We start from the raw sequence: 26,635 nt of genomic DNA, 5'->3' as shown, positions 1-26,635 counted from the left end.
TGTGACCTTGAGTACTTAACCTCTTAGTGTCCTTGGTGAATCTCTGACTATAAATTGCAAAACAGTTGTTCATCTATACTGGTAGGCCTTACCAGTGAACTCCTAGGTGCAAACCCAAAGCAAAGTTATAACTGATAATAGTAACTGACTTAAAGAAAAAAAAAACCCAATACTTTCTGCATCATAAGCTTTTAAAGTGCAGGTGGCACAAATGTTATCCTTTTTTTTTTTGCATAGGAAGAAACTGAGGCACAGACAAGTTAAATGATCAGTCTGAAGTTCTACAGTTAGAAAATAACAAAACTGGCCCTAGACCCTATGGCTTCAGACTTTAAGTTCTCTGGATATATAAAAATGTTTATATTTTTTGGTAAACAGTGAATAAATTATATCAATTAATTTGCATTCCTCAGAGTTAGGAAAGTGGACACTTGAAGTTACAAAATTTCAACAAGAAAACCATATCCCTTTATATACAATAAGGAATATAGAATTAGACACCAAAAATATGGAGAACATTATAGCATTTAATGGTTGTGGATTAAATCTTGGTTCAGCCATTTCATTGTGTAGCCTTGTGCAAGTCACTTAACCTTTGTGACAGAAAGTGATAGCAGACATAATGACATTGTTCAGCTTAGCATATCTCTATATCAAATGTCAGTTAACAACATTTATTAAATGTTTACTCTGTGCCAGATACTGTGTGAAGTGCTGGGGATAAAAAGAAAGGCAAAAACATGGTCCTTAGCCTCAAGGAATTCACATTCTAATCGAGGAGACAACATATAAGTATGTACATATAAGCTGAATACAGTGGAAATGGAAGATTATCTCAAAGGGAAAGCCCTATCTGTGTATAGGGTTGGGGTTAGGGGATTAGATTAGAAAGTTCATCTGCAGATGGTATATAAGCTGAGTCTTGAAAGAAGCTAGAGAAGTTAAGAGGCCTAGGTGGGGAGGGAAGAGTCTTCCAGGTATGTGAATGGATGGCCAGTGCAAAGTTGGGAAGTCAGGAAATTGTCTGGTGTAAGGAACATCAGCTGAACCAGTGAAAATTGTGTGTGTGTGTTTGTGTGTATTAAGTGTAAGTGTGTGTGTGTAAACTGTAAGAAGACTGGAAAAGTAGGAAGGGACCCAATTGTGAAGGAATGTAAATGTTCAATAGAATTTTCTATTTGATAGCACAGTTTGAATGGGCAGATGACGTGGTCAGACCTGTGCTTTAGGAAAATCACTTTGGCAGCTAAGTGGAGTATAGGGAAAAATCTGACATAGGGAGACCAACCAAAAGAAGGCTTTTACATTAGTTCAAGGGTGAGGTGATGAGGACTTGCACGATAGTGGCAGCTGTGTGACTGGAGATGGAGGAGATGGAGGAGAAATGGTAAGATGGGGCAGATATTGGCTATGTGACTGAGTGGTGGGTGATTGAGTCAAGGGTAACAGTGAGTTTGGGAGCCTGGGGATGATGGGATGGTGGTACCCTCTGCAGTAATAGGAAAGTTGGGAAGAGGGTGAGCATGGGGGAGAAGCTAATGAGTTCTCTTTTGGATATAATGAATTTGAGATGCTTATGGAACATTCAGTTCAGCATTCCAAAAGGTGATGTGGTACTGGAGCTCATGAGAGAGATTTAGGGCTGTATTGTCTGATCATATTTGGGTGACTTCCATCAGAAACATGCTTAGGCCACATGACTATGTTTTTCAAATGGCACACTTCCTCTTCAGTTTTTTTTTGAGAGCAGATGTGCTAGAAATTTACAAAATATATGCCATTATGTAACCTTAAAATAAGCTCTGGCGGAAGCTACTGGAAGGAAATCTGTTATGTTGTCTGTTCAAGTATTTGAGAATCTTAAGGTATAAGAAATGAGTTACTTGTCTTTCCTCTTTATAAAGTGAAGAGTGGGCAAAAACTAGACAGTTTAGAAGTGAGTCTAATCTGCTTTCATTTGTAACAGGCCTAAGTTCCTTGACAGCTTTTGATGGGGTGGTGAGGTCAGGCCCAATTAGAAAACCATAGTAGAAGTTGGCTGGGTCAAAATATGTATGTTTCTAGATAAACACATTCCCTCCAAGTTCAGCTTTCTGTCTCATGGCAGGCTCACAAAATGACCCTTGTACCAAAATATGAATTCTGTTGGAGGAAATCTGGTATCCCTTTTCTTTTCTGTCCTTTGGCTAACATTTTGTAGATATGGCCCAGGTCATTATTATACCTGACCTTGGCTTCTATAGGTCCGTCCTAGCAGAGGTTTCTTTAGGAAAACCTGATATAACCTCAGACTAGCTGTAGTGTGTGTCCATGAATCCATTCTTTAATTATTCTTTCACTGGTTTGATTGTGTATGTGAGATTGCTGAGACAATGCCAATGCCTTTTAGAAGACATTCTTATTTCACTGGCATGTTTACCTTTCGCTTGGCTGCTCAAACATCTTTAATATGGGCCCCATCTGTCTTGTTTTAGTCCCATTTGTGGTCCAGAATTCATTTTCTTGCTAAATGACTGAGTGTGCTTGATAGAATTTCCAGCATAAAATACTTAATAATTATAGCAGTGTTAATTTTGAGGACATTAGTGACCTAGTGATTTAGAGTTGAACCTGGGTCAAAGATCATCCCCAAAGTGAATAACATTACACCGTACAAGGAAGAGAAGTCAACAAATATTTAGCAAGCTCCTGCTATACTGCAATGTAATGTGCTGTATACTGGACATAGTGGATGCCGGGGATAAAAAGAAGGCAAAAAATACATTCCTAACTGTCAAGGAAGTCACAGTGTAATGAGGAAGGTTGCATGCAAACATTTGCCTACAAGGTGTGTGTGTGTGTGTGTGTGTGTGTGTGTGTGTGTGTGTGTGTGTGTGTGTGTGTGTGTGTGTGTGTGTGTGTGTGTGTGTGCGCGTGTGCGCGCGCGTGCACACATGTTGCTCTTCATTCTCAAAGAGGACCAAGTGATGTCGTGACTTGCAAGTGAATGGGATTTAAGTGAGGCAGTGCTATGCAAAGTCATCAGCCTTACTTTCTCTTCTAGGATCATCTGAGTCCAGTGGCAAGACATAGGTTAGGATGACTAGAGATGATCCCAGATGCAAGGGGAGATCTTGGTCTTTTTAAATTAAGGTCTTTCCCAGGTCTCAGTTTGTCTGAGGTAACACCCATTCAGTGATTTAAGGCTAGATAAGAAATGAGGCAAAGGATGAACTAGTGTGTCTACTCAAAAAAAAAAAAATCAATCTTGGAGGGGAAGACCATCAGGGTTTCTTGCCAGAACAGCAAGAATTGCTATTTACGCTAAATCTGAGCCATCAAAACCCAAACAATGACCAAGTAAGACTTGGGCCTGACCTCTTATTGGCTAATCAGTAAAAGCCACAGTGATTTGGGTCAAGTAACTGCATTTGAATCCCAACAGGCTTTGTCAAAGCCTGGTTTTCTAGAGTTCTATTTCAAGAAACATACATACAGAGGGTAAATTTAAGATTCTTTCAGAGGGAAGGCACACATTAAGATAGGGCAGACAGGCTTCTTACAGAAGGTAGGATGTAAGGGAACCTTAAAAGGAAATCAGAGAGAGACATACATACATATATACATACATACATAGAGGTTAGGGGTGCTTGGGACCCCAAAATACCAACACACCAGGCCCTGCCTGAATGAATTTGACTCAAGCCTTCCTTCAGCCAAAGAAAAGATCTTTTATTTAAAATCTGTCATATAGGGTACTCTTAAAGAGCCTAAGTGTTTGCTACACTTGTATTGACAAGCAGGCCAGATTGAATCTGAGCTAGATTGAATCTGAGTTCCTTCCTGGAGGCAAGAGAGAACTTATATACAGAAGGACTCCTTCCTGGAGGCAAGAGAGAACTTATATACAGAAGGACTGTGGGAGGAATTTAGGCGTGGTCTAGTAGTATCGGGTAATAATTAGAGGAGAGGTTTAGGGAGGATCTTAATGGGAACAGACAGTGGAAGGCTAGGCTAGTTTAAGGGTGACAGATTTGGGAATAGACATTTTGATAGGATCAGGGGTGGAAGGTAGCTGGGGGCAATTGGACAAAGTGATAATGAAAGGTTTCAGGTGAACACCAGATCAAGTGGAAAGATTCAGGGGGGTTCCCAGAGCCTATACCCCATCACACACATGCACACGCGCGCGCGCACACACACACACACACACACAGAGACGTGTCTGTGTGCGTGTGCATGTGTGTGTGTGTATAGACAGAGAGAGATCTCTATATTTCTATACACACATACTTATATCCTAATTGGTGTTTTAGCTTTCATTTTGATTTGCAGTAAAATGTGAGGAATATATTTTGCTTTCTAAGACCTTAAAGGATATGTACTGCATTAGATCCATGCTGCTTCTGTGTACCTTTTCATTTGTATTTCAGTAATACAGTATATCTGGCATTCTCTTATCTGTAACTAAAAGTCTTTGGCAATCAATGAATGCATGGGAAAAAATATATAAGTACTTTTTCTGTGCTAAGCAATAGGAATGCAGATACCGAAAGCCACACAGTCTCTGCCCTCAGGGAGTTTACATTTGAATAGAAGGCTACCCTTAGAGTGGATGGGGTGTTTTGGGTTGAGAAGTCACGGGAATGGTGGATAGAATCATAGGCAATGTCCTTTCCTGCAATGGTAGTATTGGTGGAGAGAGATGGGGCTAAGGGTAGAGAATTAGTGCTTAATGTTGATGGGGTGATGGGACCTGGACCCCTAATAGTTGAAAAGACCATGTCTTTTTTTTTAAAGATCATGTCTTTGAAAGCAACCCAGTCCCTGAATTTTCCCATACATTTCAGCAGTCCATCACTGGCTTCTCACCCAAGGCATCTGGCTCGCTGCAGCCCACCTGGATACTTGATAGTCCTCTCATAGTCACTTTTGGCCCACCCCAGACTATTTCGTTCCTTTCAGTATTCACTTGGCCTACCCCAGGCCACTTCTCAATCCCATCCAGATCTTTTGACTGTCCCTTTTTTGTATATAAGTATCAGTCTCACTCTCATTAAGTTGCAGATTCCCTAAGAATTTCAACTATTGGCATTGTAATAAATCCTGCTACTTTGACTGGAAGATGGTTTGAGTTCCTGGATTCTTTCTAGGCAAACACTGCTCTATGCCCTTACATTTCTGGGTTCCCAGCAACCACAGATTACATCAGTGTCATGGCAGGAGGGTAGCCAGAGTACATCGTGGTTGGGTATGGGAGGGAGAAGGGATTGGATATGATGGACTCACCAATTTATAAACATAGGGGCTCCAGGGTGGGAAATAGGTGGTTAGAGCAACATGATAGGTAAATAATCATGTGTTGAGATTGGTGTGGGGCCATTTAGATATGATGAACTTGCACCAAGATCTGGGAGGGCTTGTTGGGAGCCTGATGATGAAGCATTGACAGCATGGCAGGAAGATCTGAGTGCTGTCTCTCAGATACAAGGCCTCAGATACAAGATAGAGAGGCCTTTCAGTTTTGTAACACTTCTCATTTAGGTCTAGTAGTTAAGTTCAGTTGCCATTCGTAACATTTTTACATTTGTACAGGACTTCAGCTTTTTAAAATGCTTTGACATCTGTTGTCTCATTTAAACATCCAGATGGTAGAGAGACCCAGAGAGGTTAAATGACTTTGTCCCAGGACTTGCAAGTAATTTTTGGTGCATCTAGGTTTATTAGCAGTATTGAACTGCTTCCTCTACACTAGGGTGTTTTAGAACTTCATTATTCACTCAAGCTGTTATTTAATCTAGCTGCAGCATGGAAATGTCAGTGATTCTTCCTCCATTGGGAAATCTGATGAAGTAATTGATATTTTTAGTCAAGTCATTTGATAATTTTGAATCTTTCCTGAAGGCTGTAGATTGAAGATATTTAGGGTGATTCTGTACTTTGATAACAGAGTTCTTCAGAAAGTAGCACTAGTTTGGTTTCAAGTGGATTAAGAATTAATTCTAATCAGAATAGTTAGACACACTATACCTTGACCTCAACACAGTGGTGTCATTTTGGTCCTCTTCGAGAATGAAGAACAATAACCAGCCAACCAAGAATTAAGATTTCAGTATAAAAGATGCAATCAGGTGGACCGTTAGGATTAAAAGTAAAAAGTGGTGATGACTATGTTGCTTAATAATCATGTGCCACTTTTTCTTTTGCTTTCCAGTTTTCTTCAGCCCCCAAAGCCTCTGTCTTCACTTAGCACTCTGAGAGATGGAAACTGGAGAGATGGCTGCTATTGACGTATTCTGGAAGACTGGGAAAGAAGTGGAAAATGAGGGTTGTGTTGCCCAGCTGGCTGGGTGACAGCACAATGGGCGTTAATGTCTTTCCCTCCTTACGTTTTAATGGATTCACCAGGCTGTTGTTTTTCAATGGACCTATTATCAGAGACTACATTTTGCACTTCAATATTTGCCTGGGATACTGCGATGTTCTCAAACCACAGTTGCAGTATTTTGACGTTTAGAACTAGATCTTTTTTTTTTTTTTTTTATATAGAACTGCTATGTACCTGAACTACTTTCTGAGAGAGTTAAAATGTATCAATATGAAATACTTCTTTGCCATATCCGTTTTTTTAAGGTTACCTGTTCAATGTACTTACACTTTCTAAACACCTTTGTCCATTATGTGTTCTGTATTTTAATATTGCCTATGACCGGGTCTTTTAACATATACTTTGAACTTTAATTTTTATAGTTTACAGGAATCTTATTTTTTTTGCACTTGTTTCTTTTTACACCTATTTGAACCACTAGGGAACAATTTAAATTTTTGTGCCATAAAAAGTATTTTTGTGGTAAGGTACTATTTTTTTAGCTCTGGGGAGAGATCAACAGGAACATACCATACAGTTTGGGAGACCTATAATCTTGTTTTTGTTGTAGGATGAGCACAAAATAATTGAAGAGTTCAGGAGAGATGGCTGAGACAGCAAGGGAATCCGGTGGTTTTTGCCTTGTTATTGTTTCCTTAAATGTTAATTTATTATCACATCTTGTTTGGTATTTATGGATCACATCACAGAATCTCAGAGGCGGAAACACGCATTGCATTTACCATGTGCAGTGGTCTCTACACGAACTATGGGATTTCAATACTTTGTTACAAAGGATGAAACTGTAATGTTTTACTAACATTTGCTTCTGGAAAAAAAGAATGCATTTTAATGCAAATAAATCTTTTTGATAGACCTTTTACAGAATCCAATTGCACTAATGAATGCTTTCTTATGGCATATGACCTAATATTTGTTACTGTGTATACTGCTGTTTTGGAATGTTTCAGAAATAAAGAATCTATTTCAGCAATATCAAGTCACACATGACTGCAACATAATGTGAACAGATACGTTTTCCTATAGCTGAACTTTATTACAATTTTGAAGATGATTGGATTGTTATTATTTTTTTACACAAGGGTTAACATTGTGTGAACATCTTCATACTTACTGTAGAGGGCCTCGGAAGGCCTAAAATATTTGTTCATTGGGACATGCTTCAATTCTACCAGGGAGTTATATTTAATTTTCACCATGAATTGTGGACTTGAACAAAGTATTTATCCCGAGAGGAATATTGGGATTTCAATAGTAACGAGTTGGCTTGACACATATTTAGGATAAACCACTCATTGAAGATGTCAACACATTTTGCAAATGGAATTCAGTTAATTTCTGAGACATTAAAAAAATTATAAAACTAATCCCCTCTCTTCCTCATTTCAGAGTTGACAATGTTCTGAAAAACTTTTCAGGACAGAATATGGTTGAATGATTTAGGAAGACATTTGTTTTCAAGTTGTTGGAGTTAAATATTTGACCTGGGTTAGGAAAAATCCATCTCTTTTTTTTTTTCATTTAGGAATAGAGTGCTCACCTTAAAATGTACTTAAATCATTAGAGATGCAGCAGAAAATACATTATACACATGTAAATGGGTAGTTCACTTAGGAAAAGAAGTGGAAGGGAATAAACATTTATATACAATCTACTTTATGTGCTAAGAGCTTTACAGAATCTTCATTTGATCCTCACAATAACCCTGCAAAGACAGTTGAGACAGTTATTTTTATAGTTGAGGAAACTGAGGCAAATAGAGATTAAATGGGGTCACAGAGGATAAGTGACCTCTCCCTCAGATTTGAACTTGTCTTCCTGCTTATTGGCCCACTGCTCTCTCCATTGTTTATAATCATGCTCATTACTGAATCAGAAGTAGAATATAAACTAAGACATTTTATATCAGACTTTAAAATTTTTTTAGCATTTATTAAGCACCTATGTCAAGTATCATATTAAGATCCATCTTTCATCATAGTTCATTCTCTGTTAATGCTTATATGTTTTTAAATGTTTAAAAATAGTCATATAAAGTATACATCCAACCAACAATACAAACTAGTATTTAGGAGATATGGCAGATATGTTTAGCTTCTATGCATTTACTTTTACAAGTAGTAGGCCAAGTATTTGGATTAACCTTTTATTATCAGTCCTTGAGCATTTATTATTTATGATGTGCCAGACCCTGGGTTAAGCCCCGGAGATAACAGAAAAAGGCAAGAATAGCCCTCATTCTCAAGGAACTTGTATTCTAATGGGGGAAATAACATGTAAATAACCAAGATATATGCAAGATACATACAGAGTAGATGAAATGTGATAGAAGGGAAGGCAACAGCAACTGAGGTAAAGGGAGGGAGTTGGAAGAGGCCTTCTACAAAAAGGTGGCATTTGAGCAGAATTCAAGAAAAGGAAAGCCAAGAGCTTTAGGTAAGAGGAGGGAGAACATTCTAGGCAGTTTGGAGTGTACAAGAATAGAAAGTCCAGTGTGGCTGCATTAACTGAGTCCCATAGTTTGTAAATGGGAGCACAGTGTAAGGCGACTAGAAAAGTAGGAAGGAGAAAGGTTATATAAATAACGGGGGACTTGATATTTCCTCCTAGAAGAAACAGCACTGAAGTCGGAGGTGTGGTAGGGGGCAAAAGTGAAGTTTAGAAAATTATTTCTGAAATTAAAAAAAAATTATAAGAATTTTTTGACATGGTGTGGTAAGGCCCCATGCAGAGCAAGGGTTATCCACCTGAAGAGAGGGCTGTCCCCTGCAGGTTGCATGGGGGTGTCTTTGTGTGGCTCAAAGGGAAGCAGGCTAGACATCTCTAGCCTCTTCTACCTGCAATTTTCTCCAAGGGATGTTTTAATTTCTGCTAGGAGGGGAAGTAAGAAGGAGTTGCAGGACACTGCACTTCCCAGATAGAGGGCAAATAGACTAGAATTATATCATATCTGCTCCCTTAAATATTGTCAGTCTACATGATGTGATTGGGTTCGATCTAAGTTCTGATTTTTGTGATTTTTGGGAGAAAAAGGACCCCAAGCCTTATATCCAGGGCTTGACCCCTTTCCCACCAGTTCCACAATGAACCCATAGGGAATAACAAAAAAACCCATTTATCTAAATCATAGCAAAACCGAAATCATAGAAGGAATAGATAGGAGAAGGTATACCAGGCAACACAGCAGAAGGAGCTGTTTTTCAGAGAGTAAGATAACCAAGAGAGAGTATAGATCTCACACTGGGAAAGTTCCCTGAAGTCTTCTGGGATAGGAACATGATGGAGACTACCAATCCTTTTGTGTCTTCCCAGAATCTTCCTTTGAAGGAGAAAGTGAGGCTGGTGACTCTGCACAGCCCTTCCTCACTTCAGTCCAATTCACTTGCTTGTCATGGCATCACCTCCCTGATAGCATGGTCCACTTGTAAAGATAAACAGCAACAACCACCTTCAGCAACTTGAAGTGGAGTTGACTTCTTTCATTTCTCTTGAAACTGGAAGTCAGAAGATCCCCAAGGGACCCAAAACTTGAAGAGAACTCAAAGATGACTTGAAAAAGATGGAAGAGCTCTCCTCTGGCTTTCTCCAGTTCCTCCCACCCTGCAGGCAGAGTATTCATCTCCACCAATGAGAAGAGAAGCCCAGACCAGTGGGCTTCGGGATTGGGATTACAACAGTTTTGATTAAAACATATACACTTGATATTGATGCAGAGAATTTTGGGGTTTACAGAGATGAATGATAGATGTAATGAAACTTTTTTCAAGAATTTAATGTTTCTCTGGTTGGGTTTACTTTCTTTTGACACCTTACTAAGTCAGGCTTTCCATATATCTACTTCTAATTATTTGCCTTTTTCTATACTCCTTTGGTATCCTGAACAACTAACTCTTAATATTTGCCATTTTCTAGGTGACTTTCATCACTTACTATATGAACAATCTTCATAAAACTAAGTACCTTAGAGGAGAAGAAAAGCATGATTCAGCTTTGTTTGAGGAGCATATTGTTAGAAATCCACCCTGCCACAGAGGAGAAAATAACTTTAAAAGGAAGATATTTGGATTTATTTATCCTGCCCTGCTTGGTATATTACCACAATCCAAAGTAGTTACCAGGTAAATGTGAAAATCATTTTAAAAAATTAAATCAAGATTCTGTGTTTAATAGAGAACAAAATTTATCAGATGAACATTTATCAGAATCTTCATTTTAAAAATATTTGAATGTCTAGATTTCTTTTACCTTAAAGTGTGAAAGTTACAGTTGAAGTGAATAATTAGTTTTTCATAAGAATAATTCTTCCCAGAGATTGTATTTTGTGTTGTGATTGTGGTTGTCCAGTCATATCTGATTCTTCATAATCCCATTTGAGTTTTTCTTGGCAAAGATATTGTATCTCCTAATACTGAATAACCTAATATTATATTAGGTTAAATTATATTCTGCTATAAGGCATGTAACAATATTGGCTAAGAATTAACTTCTGCTCCCATTGACAGATATTCTGCCAGAGATTTTTTTTTTAATTGGCAATAATTAAGAATCATAGACACTCAGAGTTGAGACTGGAGAGGTTAATAGTTCAACCTATACTTGAAAAAATTAATGTTGTCTATAGTGTCCCCACGGAACAATCATTTAGCCTGCTCTTAAGTGGTTATGATGAAGAAAGACGAGATCAAATCTTCAGAAACTAGTTATGTGAACCCTAGGCAAGTCACATCCTCTGTGCCTCAGTTTCCTCCCAAGATTGTGGTAAGGATAAAATAATATTTGTAAAACACTTTGCAAATCTTAATGTTCTTTATATAAATGCCAACCACTATTGCTACCACCATCATTACTGCCACCACTGCTGCTCCTGCTGCTGCTACTACTACTATGACTACTACTATTTCTATGCCTCCTCCCCAAGATTTTAATTTGTCAAGATATGAAGTAATGAATCATCTATTTTGTTTGAGTTTGTCAAATTATTAAGAAAATCCCAAATTGCTATTTTTGAAAGGTAGCTTTCTTTTTTTCCTTTTTTTTTAAATGGAGTGCAATGTGAAGTAAAGGAATCTTAAATACTCAATATAAAAAGAAATTTCAACACAGGTAGAATTTTAGTATATTATCTGTTTCTTCGGTTTCTCTTTTGGATTATTTGAAGCAAACTTAGGTTTACCTGAGGCTGACTTTGCCATAATCACCAGTCCATTTCTGAGCTGCATCCCATAACTCAATTCATTTTACCAGCTGCCATGCCAGACTAGAAACTAAGCCTTAGATAACCCCTTCATGCCCCAAACTCTTACCCTGAGGAGGGATTGCTGATTTGTGGTTATCTCAGTCACCTATTACTGACATGCTCCGGCCACGCTTGACTTCACTCCCCTACAAACTCACAAGTTGACATCTGTTCCCTGTATGTACCTCTTTTGTTCCTGGAATCATAATCAAATCAACTCTTTCATCAATGCCAGGAAAAGACATGTTAATCTGCCCCCTCTTTAATTCCACTCACTATTTTGGTAACTTTTCACACAATATCTCCATGGCCACCACCTCACTACATATATGTTGTATTGTCTCCCCCCACCCTCATTAGAATGTCAGTTCCCTGAGGACATGAACTGTCTTCAATTTTGTATTTCTATCTCTAGCACTTAGCACAATGCTTGGCACACCTGACCTATAGTTTATCTCCAAAACCCGTTGGTATAGGTCTTTCTCCTCACTGGTGAAAATGAATACCCTGTTGGGTGGAGGATTGGAGGAACTAAAGAAATCCAGAGAGAGGAGAGCTCTTCCATCTTTTTCAAGTCATTTTGGAGTTCAAGTCATGTTGGGCACTTCTGGCTTCCAGCTTCAAGGGGGAAAATGGAAGAGGTCAATTCCTTCACTTCAGGCTACTGCAGTAAGACTCTGGGAGGACAGGAAAGAAACTGACAGTCTCCATCATGTCTCTATAAATATTTATAAATGCTTTTATTCATTCATTCAACTCATTTATTCATTGGTTGGTGTGTTTACAGGGAAGCCCATCCTATAAGCAGAACATAAATAGGAAAACAAATCTGTAAAAATATCATGGAAATATGTTGTGACCATTTATAACTGGAATTTGAATAAACTATAGGCCAAATTATGTTCTCCAAACAGTACTATTAAAAAAAAAAACCTGATATAACATTTCTTTTCCTTACTTCATGAAAATCCTACTCTGATGCCAGTAACCCTGGTGCTTCAGTAACCCTGAATGTGAAAAACTGTTAGTAGAACACAGATTTGGTTAGATCTTCTTAAACAGGAGAAATTTTGTGCCTGATTCTGGAGATGGACTATGTCTTTCCAAGAACCAATCTACCTATGGAGCTATAAGAAAACTGGTGACCAGTTGGCTAATTATTGGCCATGATGACCCATAATACTTCAAAAACTTGATGTATCTTTAATCTCATTGATATATATGATCCCTTCAGTGATGTAGATCACAACTTATCTGTGCCTTCTTATCCAATAAATCAGTCAACAGTACCATGTACTAGGCATTGTGCTAATCATTGACTGACATTTGTCCATGTCCTAGAAATTCATTCAACATACTATGGAAATTCTAGATCCTTGGCCACTGGAATGGTGCCCAGATAGTGCCTGCATTGTCCTTTGGTAATCCTTCCTTCACTAACCCATCTCTTTTGGTCATACATCTTTGCTGATATCCTTTATATTTTATCCTATACACTTCCTCATTGGGAAGTGTAATGTGAAACAACCTATTTATATTCATCCTATGCCTTTTCATTGCCCTTTGGGCAAATTCAACTTTCATTCCTCAGTTTATTCTATCCCATGACTCTCAGCAATGAGCCTGGAGTCAAGAAAAATCTGAGTCCATATGTTAGCACTTAAATTTTTTTCTCTCTGTTGAGTTATACTATTTTTTCTTTGACCTGGAAACTGTGGATTTTGGCTATGATGTTCTTGAGAGTTTTTGTTTGGGGGTTTCTTTTGGGAGGTGACTGACCAGTTAGCAGTCTTCCTGTTCTCACCTTCTCCTTTGGTTCTAAGAGATCTTGTCAGATTTCTCAAAATGTGACATCTAGGTTCTTTTTTTTGGTAGTGACTTTCAGGTGTCCAATGATTTATAAATTATTTTCCTTGATAATGCTCTAGGTTTTTTTTTCAAAATGGAAAACACTTTACCCTTTTTTTTGGACTTTTTACTTTGTTTTAATATTTCTTGTTATCTTATGAAGTCATTAACTTGTTATCATGATAGTTCTTTAAGGTGATATTTTTATTTTTGTATTTTTGTTCATTCTTCCATCCTTACTTCCTGACTTCAGACTTCATGTTAAGGCCAGGCATTGTTGAGTGCAATGTAAAGTAAAGGTATCTTAATACAAATATAATAAAGAATAATTTATAACAAACAATTTATATTATTTTATACATAATTTTATTATATGTTATATATTCTTTATTATATTATTACAAAATTTATATTTTATATAATATAAAATTTGTTTGTGAAATAAACAAATAATTTATAACAGATATAAAAATAAATATAATAAATAAATTTAAACAAATAAAATAGCTAAATACAAATATAAGTAAGAATATAATAAGGAATTTCAATATTGGTAGAATATATTATTCCAGGCTCTCGGGAAATCTCAGGCCAGGAAACTGCAATGTTTCAGCCTGCCCAAAGCAGTTATAACCAGGTTGAAGTCTGATCCATAACACAAAGTCTAAAGTCAGGAAGTAAGGTTAGGAGAGAAAAATTGGAAAATAAATAAGAACTATTAAAGAAAGAAGGGCAGCCAGACGGCACAGTGCATAGAGCACTGGATTTAAATCAGTCAATTGAACTCATCTTCATGAATGCTAATCCAACTTCAGAAGCTTACTGACCGTGTGAACCTGGGCAAGTCATGTAACTCCCTTTGCCTCAGTCAGTTTCTTTATCTGTAAAATGAGTTGGAAAAGGAAATGGCAAAACCCAAATGGGGTCACGAAGAGTTAGACATGACTGAAATGATTCAACAACAATAAATGAAAAGAATTGGAAAGAGAATTAACATCTTGCCTAAGAAACAGACTCCTTGAAAATTAGAATGAACCAAATAGAAGCTGATAGCTTCATAAGATAGCAAGAAATAAAAAAATAGTCAAAAGTCAGATTGTTTCCTTTCATACTCTGATTTTATTTGCAAAATCAATTTGACTTAAAAAAACCTCTTGATTTCATCTCTTACACAGATTCTAGTTGAATTTTTGCTTAAACTGTGTTTTTCCTTTGAGTCTTTGCTTATAGATGTTTTGGAGTTGTCTTCTCTTCTGTTTAAAGTGAGATCCTACTATCTTCAGGGTAAAATATCTTCTGGTACTTAAAGCCTTTTACAACCTGGAACATTTTGCCTTTTTGGTCTTCTTAAGCTTCTACATATTTTATGAATTTTGCTGTTCACCTCCAATTCCTGGCTTCACTGGTTTCGCTCAAGAAGCACTTCCAAATACACCTTTCTCAGTTGTCCGCCACTATACTCCCTGCCGGACCTTTCCTCTGAGATTACCTTACATTTGCACTATATTGATCTTATACATATATATGTATGTGTGTGTGTATATATATGTATATATACATATATATACACACACAGAGACACATATTTACATGTTGTCTGCTCTATTAAAATGTGAGCTCCTTGAGGATTCACCCTTCTTTGTATCTTCAGGACTTAGGACAATTATTGACAACATAGGAAGTGTTTAAAAAATGCTTGTTAATTAGCCGTTATAATTGTTTTGGCCCTTCTTCTTCACATAGATATTGTCATCCTTGGGGTATACATGTACACCTAGCTGTGGAAACTGATACCCATGAAATATTAAGATAATTTCCTAGGATGAGAAGACAAAGAAGAGTTGCAATCTACATGGATGGATGAATGTTGTCTTTCTTCTCAAATAGGACCAAAATGACATTACTATGTTGGGATGAAGGTACAGTGTGTCCAGCTGTGTCTGCTCAGACCAGTGTGAGCTTGGAAGGCCCTACCACATGACAGGCACAAGTAGTCCACGCAAACATTGAGAGTGGAGATGTCTCTAAATTTATGCATCTCACATATCTGGATAGCACAACTACTCAAGGGGCATCATAGATCCATTGAAGTATTCAAAATAAATTCTTTTTTTTTAGGATACCATCTTTATAAAAGAGTTATACTATAGTATTTTTCAAAAGCAAAACAAAATAGAACAAAAAACCAGCCCAAATATGTTTGCTTTGTTTGACCTCTTCTCCACTATAATAAACAGATGAGAGTATTTATAAAAAACTTTTCTTTCTTTTGACTAGCTGAGTGAAGATAATGTGGGACTCAGGACTGTTTATTTTAGAATGATTCTGTAAAACCACCACCAGAAAGTGTTTTCCACCTCAGGCATGCTTCCAGCATGTGTAAAATCCATCTTGCCCCAAGATTATAAACTTCACTCTTTGTTTAGATGGCGTGTAGCCTTAGTGATGCAAACACTCTTTTACCCGCCTACTTGACAAATGTGCAGAGATGAGCATTGTTTGCCTCCAATGAGGAAGGAACACAATTGCCAGAAAGCTCTGTTTTGCTGCTGCTAGGCTTCTCCAATTGTTTCTTCATCAATTTCAGTGAAAAATCTGCACTGTCTCCCTAAGGGTGTAAGCAAATATACTTTTACTCAGAAACACAATGTTTTATGTAAAACAATAGATTCTGTCAGTGCTCACATTTTTATTCTGCTTTATTGAATCCCCAGTTTTAGGAATTTACAACATTTCATCAATTTATAACTGAATCCAGGAGAATTGAGATTATCCAGATAATTAGGATCTGAGTTAGAAATTTGCCAGGTTTCTAAGTTTTCTTGAAAAGTTGACATAAATACCAATATATTTCTACAACCCAATTTTAGAGATCTTAAAGATGCACTGATATATTGTGTACATTGTATTAAGGTTTACAAAGCACTTTCCTTACACTAACTCTGGGAGATAAGTGGCATATTATCACAAAAACGTTAAAGGATACAAAAAGAAATTCAAAAGGAGACAGAAACATTTTGTAACTAATTTGTTAAATTTAACATACACTTTAAAACAAACTATACTTACTGTTTTGCATACGGCCTTCTTTTATGTTCTGTTTATGTTTGAATGTTTGCGTTGATGATTCTTAATAAATAATAATTTTTTTTAGATGTCTAAGCAACGAAAAGCCATGGCCGCAAAAGAAGGCCAAAGGATCTCAGAAGCGAGCAGCCTATAAATATTAGATCTCTTTTCCTATCAGAGAATATGGTAACCAAGATCAAGCCAAATATTCAAATGCACCTTTGATCTGATCCATATGGATGTTTTCTCTAATGATGTAGAATGTCCATGCCTACCCATCTCCTATGTGACTTTTATCCATATTTTCCTATATTTGCCACAAGTTTCTACCAAATGTGTTTGGGTATGTCTCACTTTCTTCTAATATCATGAGATTACCAATGGAGTACAGAGGCTGTCCATAATTTATCCCTCACTCTTTCATGTGACCATTCCTTGCTTATAAATCTCTTTGACATTCTGTATACCATTGTTTCTTCCCAATTCCTTTTTTTTTTTTGGTGATATGTTGTGGTTTTCTCATACCTATCATACATCTCTACATATTTCTTTGGGTGAATCTTAGTTTCAGTTAACTGAAACAACAGCTTTTCATGACTCATAACTATAAAATAAAAACAGAAGGACGTTAGTATGAAAATGGTGGATCTGTTTCTAGGAGAAGCTTGAAGTCATTAAGAGAAACTTACCATTTCCTCTTCTGTTAAATTCTGGCCTCAATCAGATTGCCATTTTCAATTTCTATCATCCATGCGCAGTGGAACTGTATATCATAATCTAGACAATAGGTATTCTTCATCCACTTGGTTTTTCCTATGTGAATGGTTGGGCCAAAATCTTTAGAGTAATTTTGAAGCTTACTTAGGAGGCTCTACAGTGTTTTAGGGCTTAATGTATTCAGTACATCATTCACAAACAGGAATATTTAAGGAACCTAACCATTTGTGGGGACTATCTCCTATGTGTGAATCTTTGCTAGATCTCTATCACAATAGTGACAATCACATTTGGCAAGCTTCCGTGTCCCTCTTTTATGCCTAGATTGATAGTAATGATCAGAAAGCTGTTGAACAAAGTTATCTCTGCTGTTGAGTCAAGGAACTGAATCTACTACCAGTTCACAAACTTTGTGCTTGCTTTCTATAATGGTGCTAATATCAAAGTGGAAAATATAGAAAATGAAAGCCTTTTTGGAGGCCTTAGACAAATGGAAAATAAAAAGAAGAAAAAAAGGCCATGTGGATACTATAGTTATTTTGAGAGATGGCAATGACCTTATCCCTACAGAAGCCCTTGTCAATGGACATGCAAATTCATCAGTGCTGAGCAACATAAGCACAGAGTAAACATAATTTGTGACAAATATACCACCATCAGCTATACCAAGGACTCGTGATAGCCCTGAAAATTCTGGGAACTTCATCAGTGACATTGTGACTGATGATTCTTTTCCTAGAACACCAGACAATAGCAGTACTACAGGACAGCCTGAGGTGTGCCATGTTTTGAACAGCTTTTCATCCCTTTGGAGGCTGGGAGGGGAAGCCCATTAAGAACAGATGTTGCACATCTTTGTACCAATACTACTGAAAATCTCGGAGCTGCTAATGGACAAACACTTGAATCCTCTGTCGAAGGCTCAGTTGCCCATGGGGTAGAATTATACACTATGGAAAAGCACTGACTCATGACAATGTCTCACTTACTGCTGAAGTCACAACCCCTGTTACAGGATCAATTTTGTTAATCAGCCAGCTAAATCTTGGACTATCTTTTTTTTTTTTTTAAACAATTTTAAGCCCTCTGCTTCACACCTGTGGCATATATTGAAACTAAATATTTCCCTCCTGCCACATCTGCTCTGGTCCCTGAAAAACAGGTTAAAGTCAAAGAAGGACTTGTTCTAGTTTCATAGGATCCTGTAGCCATAAAGTTTGCAAAATTTAGCAATATAATGCGAATATATAAACCAGTATCTTTGCAACCCTGGGGATGGACGAATAAAGGAAACTTCATCAATGCTACTCTGCAAGTTGTGCACACACTGGTTGTGTGCCCCCAAAATGTATCATCTAATGAAGTTCATTCCACTGTATTCCAAAGTGTAATGGCACATTGACATCCATGATAGACAGTTTTCTTAGGCTAATGAGTGAGCTCAACAATATGCCAATACCTCCAAAAGCCAAACAAACTCTTGGTGACAAGATAGTGAAGGATATCCACCCTGGAGCTGCCTTTGAACACATATATATGGACTGCTGAGAGTTATCAAGTCAAGCCACTTTGAAAAGGGTCAACAGGAAGATGCTGAAGAATATCTAGGATTTATTCTACATGAGGAAATGTTGAACTTGTTTTTTGTACCAAATAACGAAAAATTTTCAGTTTTCAATGGATCTGAAACACAGTCTGTACATGAAGATAAATGGACAAGGAGAAGGTAGTAAAACTGAATGAGAATAAGTTGACCCCTTGTTCACTCTACAAAGCCGACTGTATTCAGACTCCAAATATTGGCATCTTTGGGGGACACATAAGATTTGTACTTTATCATCAGAGTTCAAATGAATCTGCCACTTTGCAACCATTTTTTTTTTTGCCTTGAAATTGGATATCCAGTTTGAGAAGATACATATATTGAAATATACTTTGGATAAGGATGCATTGGAAAATCTGGTGATGAGACTTTCTGCCCAAGGATATGCCACAAAAACCAAGCCAAAGGTTGATTAGTCAGAGAGTGACTCTGGAAAAGCTCCCTCCTATTCTTGTACATCTCAAATAGTTTGTGTATGAGAACACTGGTAGATGTCAAAATCTTATTAAGAATATTGAGTATCCTGTGGACTTGGAAATTAGCTGAGAGCTACTTTCTCCAGGTGTTAAAGGCCACAGAAACCATCCACTTTTTGTAGTGGTCTATCATCACAGAAACAGGGAAATTGATGGTCATTATACCACCGATGTCTTCCAAATTGGTCTGAAGGGCTGGTTACGTATTGATGAGCAGGCAGTCTAAGTGATATACTACTGGTACCAGTGGTGAAGTCTTCTGCTGAGTGCACAGCCTACCTCCTGTACTATCACCAAGTTGACCTACACTAAAACTTCTTTCTCTGTGCTGTATGTGCAAGATACCTGCTTTCTAGAATACTAAGTCTTACCAACTGCTGTTCTTCTCTCTAATGGCTCTCTTGAATGAAACTTTCTTTCTCCTTTGTACTATGGGATAGAATGGAAAAGAAATTAACTCCTTTGGAGTTTTTGCACAGTATAGTTTGTGATGATTTTTAACTTCCAAATCAAAATCATTTGGTTGAAAGATAATTAATGGATTTAAAAAATACAAAAGCCTGCTTATTTCTGAAAAATACTAATTCCTGTTATGATGAAGGGGGATTTGCATCTGATTCCCAATTTAATTACCTAGTATAAGAAATTCTACACCAGCAACACAACTTGTGCACTTCTGTGAGAAGGAATTTTATCTTCCTTATGAAAATGAAAAACTTTTAAAAGTGCAATGCCTTCTTCTCCCTAGCCCCTTTCGCTTTTGATAAAAGATAAAAATATGAGCCACTTCTGAGAGAGAAAGAAGTCTTACTTTAAAAGAAAATATACAGAAAGAACCAGAAAAAATTGCTCCTTCTGAATAGGAACTAAAAAAAATTATGTGATGGGGAACTGCTGAAGTATACACTGCAGATCAAATATTTGGAATTAAGATGTTAGGCTAGATAGATGAGTGATTATAACTTTATTGCTATTAAAAATTTCAAAATGCAATTATGCTTCTGTGAACACAAGATTTTAAAATGGGGCAAAATAATGAAGGTTGATATTTCTTTGTCTGCTTTGTTTAATTTTGCTGCCTGCTCTTCTCTAATGCTGAGTTTCTAATTGTAAATAGTTTAATGATATCTAAAAATATAAAGTTGTCAGTCATCGACAAAAATCACAAAGTTGGTTTAAAAATATTTCTATAGAGTTCTTCATCATTTTTCTTGTATTTTTCCCCACAATGTTATTTTTATGTTTTTTCTAGTTCCCATTAATTTAAGTAAATGCCTACAGTAATAGCTTAGAATTACTCCTAAATTTGTTCTTTTAGAAAATAAGTACTTGTATAAGGCTTAATTAATGATTGAAATTGTCAGAATTTCCTAGTAGTTTTCAGAGACTTATAGTCTGTACTTGGCAAGTAGCAATACTCCTCTGGTACTCTAGAGGGCAGCATCTGCTTTGAATATACTTTGTGCTTAACTAAAGCTTAGCTTTCCAGTGGTGGGGATTTTTTATAAGCAAATCTCTGATTGTTATTTATAGTAATTCCTGTGGCCAAAATATGACTGATGGTTAATAATTAAATAACAAGTCCTGTTACAACTCAAACTTTTAAGAGTTTTTTTCTTGGATGATTAATTGGAGTGTGTTATTTGAAAACCTACATTTTCCTTCTTTTCTTGCCTCCTCTTTTTTCCCTCCCTTTGTCCAATCCTCTTTTGGCTACCCCGAAAATGTTTATGTATTATGAGGGAAAATCCCAGTGATTATAATGCCGAGTGTGAATAATTTCCAGTATATCGTTCCCTCAACAGCTGTGAACTACCTAGAAGTCTAAAGAAAGAGTAATTTACTGCTGCCTCAGTTTCATGGAGCACATCTTCGATTTAGGTGACAGCCTGGACTGTCACCTCTGCTATGCACTTTACAATGCATGCTGCTTTGATTAGGACTTTGGAACAACTCTCCATTGAATTTTTATTAATATCCTGCATTGTGTGGAAAGGCCTGCACTTGACATAACACATCTGTTGTATCTTCAAGCTTGCAGTTGGATATAAATTGAAAAAGGCTCTTTAAACTTTACTGAATGGTTGATTTAATAAACATTTATTAAGTACTTCCTCCATGTAAGGCAGCTGGTTATGTACAAGATTCCTTTTCTGAAGGAGCTTATTAAAATCTAGTGGTGGTGGTGGCATTGGGAACTGTAACTTCATTAGTATAGGACAGGGAACTTCTCGGAGAGGAAATTCCCTTCACCAATATAAGTTGGCACTGTCTCTGCAACAAGTCTTAGAGATTTGCTTAGAACACGGAGAGATGAAATGACTTCCCCAGGCTCACATAATCAATATACATCGGAGGCAGTGAAAATTAAATTCAGTTTTTGGTTTCAAGACCTGCTCTCTCTTGATAATATAACACAGGATAGAAAAATTCAAAAGAGAGATCTAAATAGACTGCTATGATACATTTGAGAAGGGATAGATTATTTTAAGATGAGAGCTTTGGGGTAGTGTTCATGGAAGAAATGTCACCTGAGTAGGATCTTAAAGGAAGGGAAGATTGTCGACAGACAGAGATAGAAGCAAGAGCACGTCAATAGTATAGAAACATAAAAGAGATGAATGGGGAAAAAAGAGAAGGATTTTGGAGAGTCTAGTTTTGTAGAAGAAAAAAATGTTTGAAGGGAAATTGAAGGAGGTAAAACTAGAAAGTTTGGGTGGAGTCATTTTGTGCAGAGCCTTGATTTAATGAATATCATCACTTGTAGAAATGGCAGAAACTGATGGAGCGATGTGGCAGGATGAGAGTTAATGGTGAAAGAAGGATGAGCAAAGGAGAAATGAAGAGGTAAGGAGTCGAGGGAAGTTAGTTTCTACGGAACCATCCTCAAAGGAGAGGACACTGTTTTTTAGAAGGAACCTACTGATTACTGACCGGAGGCATCTGGGAGATCAGAAATTGCTCTTTGAGAAGTTGGGGGGCCTTAGCTGCAAAAGGGGACATCCATTATATTTGAACCCCAGACTGTCATCATGAAAATTTTATTATTCTCTAGTCTGCACTTCAAATCAATTAGGGTGTTAGATGTTTTATATTTTACTACCACTAGTCCCTGTATGGCTTTTGGGGTACTATTGTCCTCCCCTTTCTGTTTCCATCTTTTTCTAGACTTCCAAACCAGGCCCCCCTCTACTGCTGGCTGATGTAGAGCATTTTTTCTTCACACTGGCCCAGCTATCTCCCACTCCCCTTCCTTATACATTCACAATGGAATATCACTGCACAAGGTCCACCCCCATCCTTCCATCAGTGATTTCCTCCTGGACCCTTCATTTTATGGAGGCTGAGGCTGACCTACTGTCATTGTCTTCCCAGTCCATTTCCTGACTGCCCCTGAACCATGCCTGGACCAGGTAACTTCATTTGCCCACCTTTTCAGCTCACTTTTGTGTCTTGACTTTCCCCTTTAGAACGTTAAGTGCCTTGAGGGTAGGGAGTATTTCTGCTTGTATTTGTATCTCCAACACTGCCTGGAACATGGTTAGTACTTAATTAATGCACTTTCCTTTCCACTCTTCCTCTTTTCCTTCCCTCCCTCCTCTGTGCCACATAGCTGGGGGCCAACCAGGAGATGTACCAACTTTCTTGATATGTGTTGTGAAATGCAGTTCTGAGCAGGAAGAAAATCTAAACTGTAAATAAGGAGGAAAGCAAATAACTTGTACCAACATACAATTTCCACGGAAAAGAGCTGAAGTTTTAAGCCAGCAAATGGGAATAATTAGCTAATATGCGCTGAATCTTTGGTGGCTCATCCCCTAGAATACAGTGACTCTTTTATCACATTGTAAAGGCTCCAAATAGCACATTGAACATTACTGTAATAATTCAGCATTGCCTGCCTCCCTTAAAACCTGGCTGCTCTTTTAACCTTATAAGGCTACTACTGCCTTTTGGCGTCAGTCAGATACTTATTCTTAAAAGCTGTTCAGAAACAGTTTGCAGAACTAACTGAACTCAGCTGTCGCTTTGTTAATTTATACTGATTCCTTTCTAATCACAGAGAAAACCAATAGTGTTAATGCAGATCAGAGAAAATGCAGATTCCTATCAATCTGCTGGACTCTACCACATTAGACCCAATTCACTTTAATAAGATCATAGAATGTTAAGGACTGGTAGATGGATCACTGAACCAGTATGGCCTCAGACATGACGTGACCCTGGGCAAGTCACTTAACTCCTGTCTTCCTTGTGCCTCATTATCCTCATCTATAAAATGGGGATAATAGTGGCACCTAACTTCGAAGGTTGTTGTGAGGATCAAATGATATAATATTTGTAAAAGGCTTTGCAAAACTTCAAGTGCTATGTAAATGCTAGCTATTAAATAGAGTTGGAAGGAACTTTAAAGAGTAGCCTAACTGTCTCATTTTGCAGATGAGGACACTAGAATCCAAGAAAGGATGCATGATTTGTCCAAAGTCACAAAGGTAATAAGTACCCAAGACAGGATTGGAACCCAGGTCTTACTCCATGTGTAATGCTCTTGCCATTCTACCAAGTTGTCTCTCATTATTTCAGAGCAGTTGTAGCTTTCCATTAAACTGGGGATTCCTTCCACTCCTTGCATAATTACAAATGGTAGTACAGAGAGTGGTTTCCAAGGGAACAAATATTTATAGAGCAATTGTTACAATGAACAATTCCAACATTTCACTTAACCACAGATATTAATAGCATCACAAGTTTGGGACACTGAACTGCCCTCAAAAACCAGCCCTCAAATCTGGCAGGTACTCTCCTTTCCCTTCTTAGTATCCTTTGCAGAAATAGAGATACTGAATTTTCTTGGCACATGACTCTTCTGCCCCTATTGTGCCCAGGTCCCTGTTCTTGGCCTCATGTAGGATTGACTAGATTCACTAGATGAATTTTACAGATGAGGCTTAGAAGTGGAAGAGAAGACTTCTGGAACTTTTGTCCTATCAGACTGGGAGGAAAGGATGCTGGAGCTGAAGCCAATATCTTTAGGGCGACACTCTCATCACAGCTCACGGCATTCAGCTTTCAACTGGAGAATGCAAAAAGCAAGAGCACACACACAATCTTGGCCCAAAAGCTTATAAGCAAGAAATTGGGCTGAGATGAAAAGTCATGGGAGCTTCCTTCTTCCCCAGTCAGTTGTTCCATCTGTTTTCTCTCCCATCTACGTGGGTACCTCACTTTCCAAGACTGGTTTGAATAAAACCAAAGGGTGGCATGTGATGATGTGCATCGTCAGAACAGCATAACCCACATTTCCATAGCATTTGAAAGTCCTTTCCTCACAACAATCCGGTGAAGGAGATAATACAAATATCCTCATTTTCAGATAAGGAAACCGAGTCTCCAACAGATGAAATGACCTGTTAACAGATACTCAGCTGGATACTGTGTAAGGTGGCATACAGTTCCATGTTTCCTTTCTATTCTCCACACTCTATGCCCCTCAGAAGCAAATGATAGTGAAAGTGATAAAGTGAAACAAAGTGAGATTCTTTTCAGATCTCTATGATTTTAAAATCTTTGTTTTTACCAAAACAGAAAATTTTCACAGTAAATTATTTTAATATGATAATTTTGTACAATGATTTTTTTTTAGTATGTGTCTTGTTTGTTGATTATGAATAATTATTTGGTTTGATAGAAGAAAATGCTAGCTTCCAGACTGTTTTACAAAAAAGGTGTCTTCAATTCTTACCTAAAAATATTTCAAAATTCCGTGGAAGAGGTGACAACAGAAATAACCTTGTTCAGCAATCCTCTTAAGATAAAAGTTAGATGAGGCATAAAACAAGGAGACAAAATCTTACCAATGGTGTTCACCACTGTGATGGAGGAGTCTAGCTCATAGAAAGGTTGGAGCATGAGCTCTTGTGGACGGTGAGACCCTCCAGACGTTCCTGTTTGTGGATGACGTTATGCTGATTGAATTAGGTTCCAGAACACTTCAAAGACTCTTGGAAGAGATCTGTAATTACTCAAAAGGAGTTTGCCCTCGTCCATTTTCACAATAGATTCCAAATGGATGAAAAATGTCTATTGCCCCAATTTCAACATGCATTTGGGTGAATATCCAATACAGCTTCTTCACAAATACTTTTATCTATGATGGAGAATAGAATGGACAATGAGTTGGGTCCAGTGTTAAACTGTAGATTGGGACATTTTGTGGGATGTGAGTTATACAGTGATAGGAAGGTATGGATGAGTTGAGATCTGTATTCTTGAAGGGAGCTTCTGAATTTATGAAATCAGATCTATTTCTTGAATATTGAGAATATTTTATTCTCCTTCTCACAGACATATCATAGGGATGTCCTATTTTAAAGTCTTTTTGGAGTCATTGGGAATAAATAGATTTTAAAATGGGACAGGACTTGAAGGAATACAGTTCTTGAAACTTCTACTCTCAGCAACATTAATTAATTAATTATTTTTTCACCCAAAGAAAAAGTAAGTTTATTAAAGACATGCTATATTGTCAGACTCTTAAGGCATCTGAGCATTTGTATTGCTCATGCCAGCAGGTCAGTTTGAATCTGAGCACTCTCATGGAAACAAGATGGATCTTAGATCCCTCCCTCTGTCTTTCTGTATATAAGAAGGCCAAGTAGTCTGGGGTGTCTGGAGGAGGGCATGGCTTAGGGAGGATCTTTTTTTTTTTTTAAATAAAATTTCACCATAGTCATGTTGAATAAAAGAATTAAAATGAAAGGGAGAAACCATAAAACAAAACAAAACAAAACATAAAAGAAAATGGTCTGCTTCATTCTGTGATCCAGTTCCATAGTTCTTTCTCTGGATGTGGAAGGTGTTTTGCCTCAAAAGTCCATTGGGGATTTTTTAGGTCCTTGCACTGCTATAAAGGACTAAGTCTACCAGAAAAATTCCTCTCACACTGTGGTTGTTGCTGTGTACCAAGTTCTCCTGGTTCTTCTCCTTTCACCCAGCATCAGTTCATACAAGTCTTTCCAGGCCTCTCTGAAGTTTTCCTGTTCATCATTTCTTATAGTACAATAGTATTCCATCACATTCATATACCACAATTTATTCAGTCATTCCCCAATTGATGGATATCCCCTTAATTTCCAGTTTTTGGTCACCACAAAGAGAGCTGCTATAAGTATTATTGTACATGTGGGACCCTTTCCCATTTTTATGATCTCTTTGGGATACAGTACTAGAAGAGAGATTGCTGGGTCAAAAGGTATGCACATTTTTGTATCTTAGCAATATTTAAATAATGTAATCGCATGATCAGACTTTGCAAGGAA

General features: G+C 37.4%; 1 protein-coding gene and 2 pseudogenes across 3 annotated transcripts in view; all 3 read left to right on the top strand.

The window, feature by feature from the left end:
• Positions 1-7,342, top strand: part of SLAIN1 (SLAIN motif family member 1) — a 69,615-nt gene extending 62,273 nt beyond the window's left edge. For all 3 annotated transcript variants that reach the window (XM_072622172.1, XM_072622171.1, XM_072622173.1), the window contains one exon: positions 6,194-7,342. In XM_072622172.1, coding sequence (XP_072478273.1) covers positions 6,194-6,269 — 76 coding nt within the window. In that variant the 3' untranslated portion in view covers positions 6,270-7,342. The remainder of the gene's footprint in view (positions 1-6,193) is intronic.
• A 10,289-nt stretch (positions 7,343-17,631) lies between these two features.
• On the top strand, positions 17,632-18,448 carry LOC140512330 (ubiquitin carboxyl-terminal hydrolase 10-like; annotated as a pseudogene).
• Positions 18,208-19,628, top strand: LOC140512329 (ubiquitin carboxyl-terminal hydrolase 10 pseudogene; annotated as a pseudogene).
• The last annotated feature ends 7,007 nt before the right edge of the window (positions 19,629-26,635 follow it).

Source organism: Notamacropus eugenii, chromosome 6 (assembly GCF_028372415.1).
Source record: "Notamacropus eugenii isolate mMacEug1 chromosome 6, mMacEug1.pri_v2, whole genome shotgun sequence".
In the NCBI taxonomy this organism is placed as follows: Eukaryota; Metazoa; Chordata; class Mammalia; order Diprotodontia; family Macropodidae; genus Notamacropus; species Notamacropus eugenii.
This window is presented reverse-complemented; position numbering and strand designations above follow the sequence as displayed.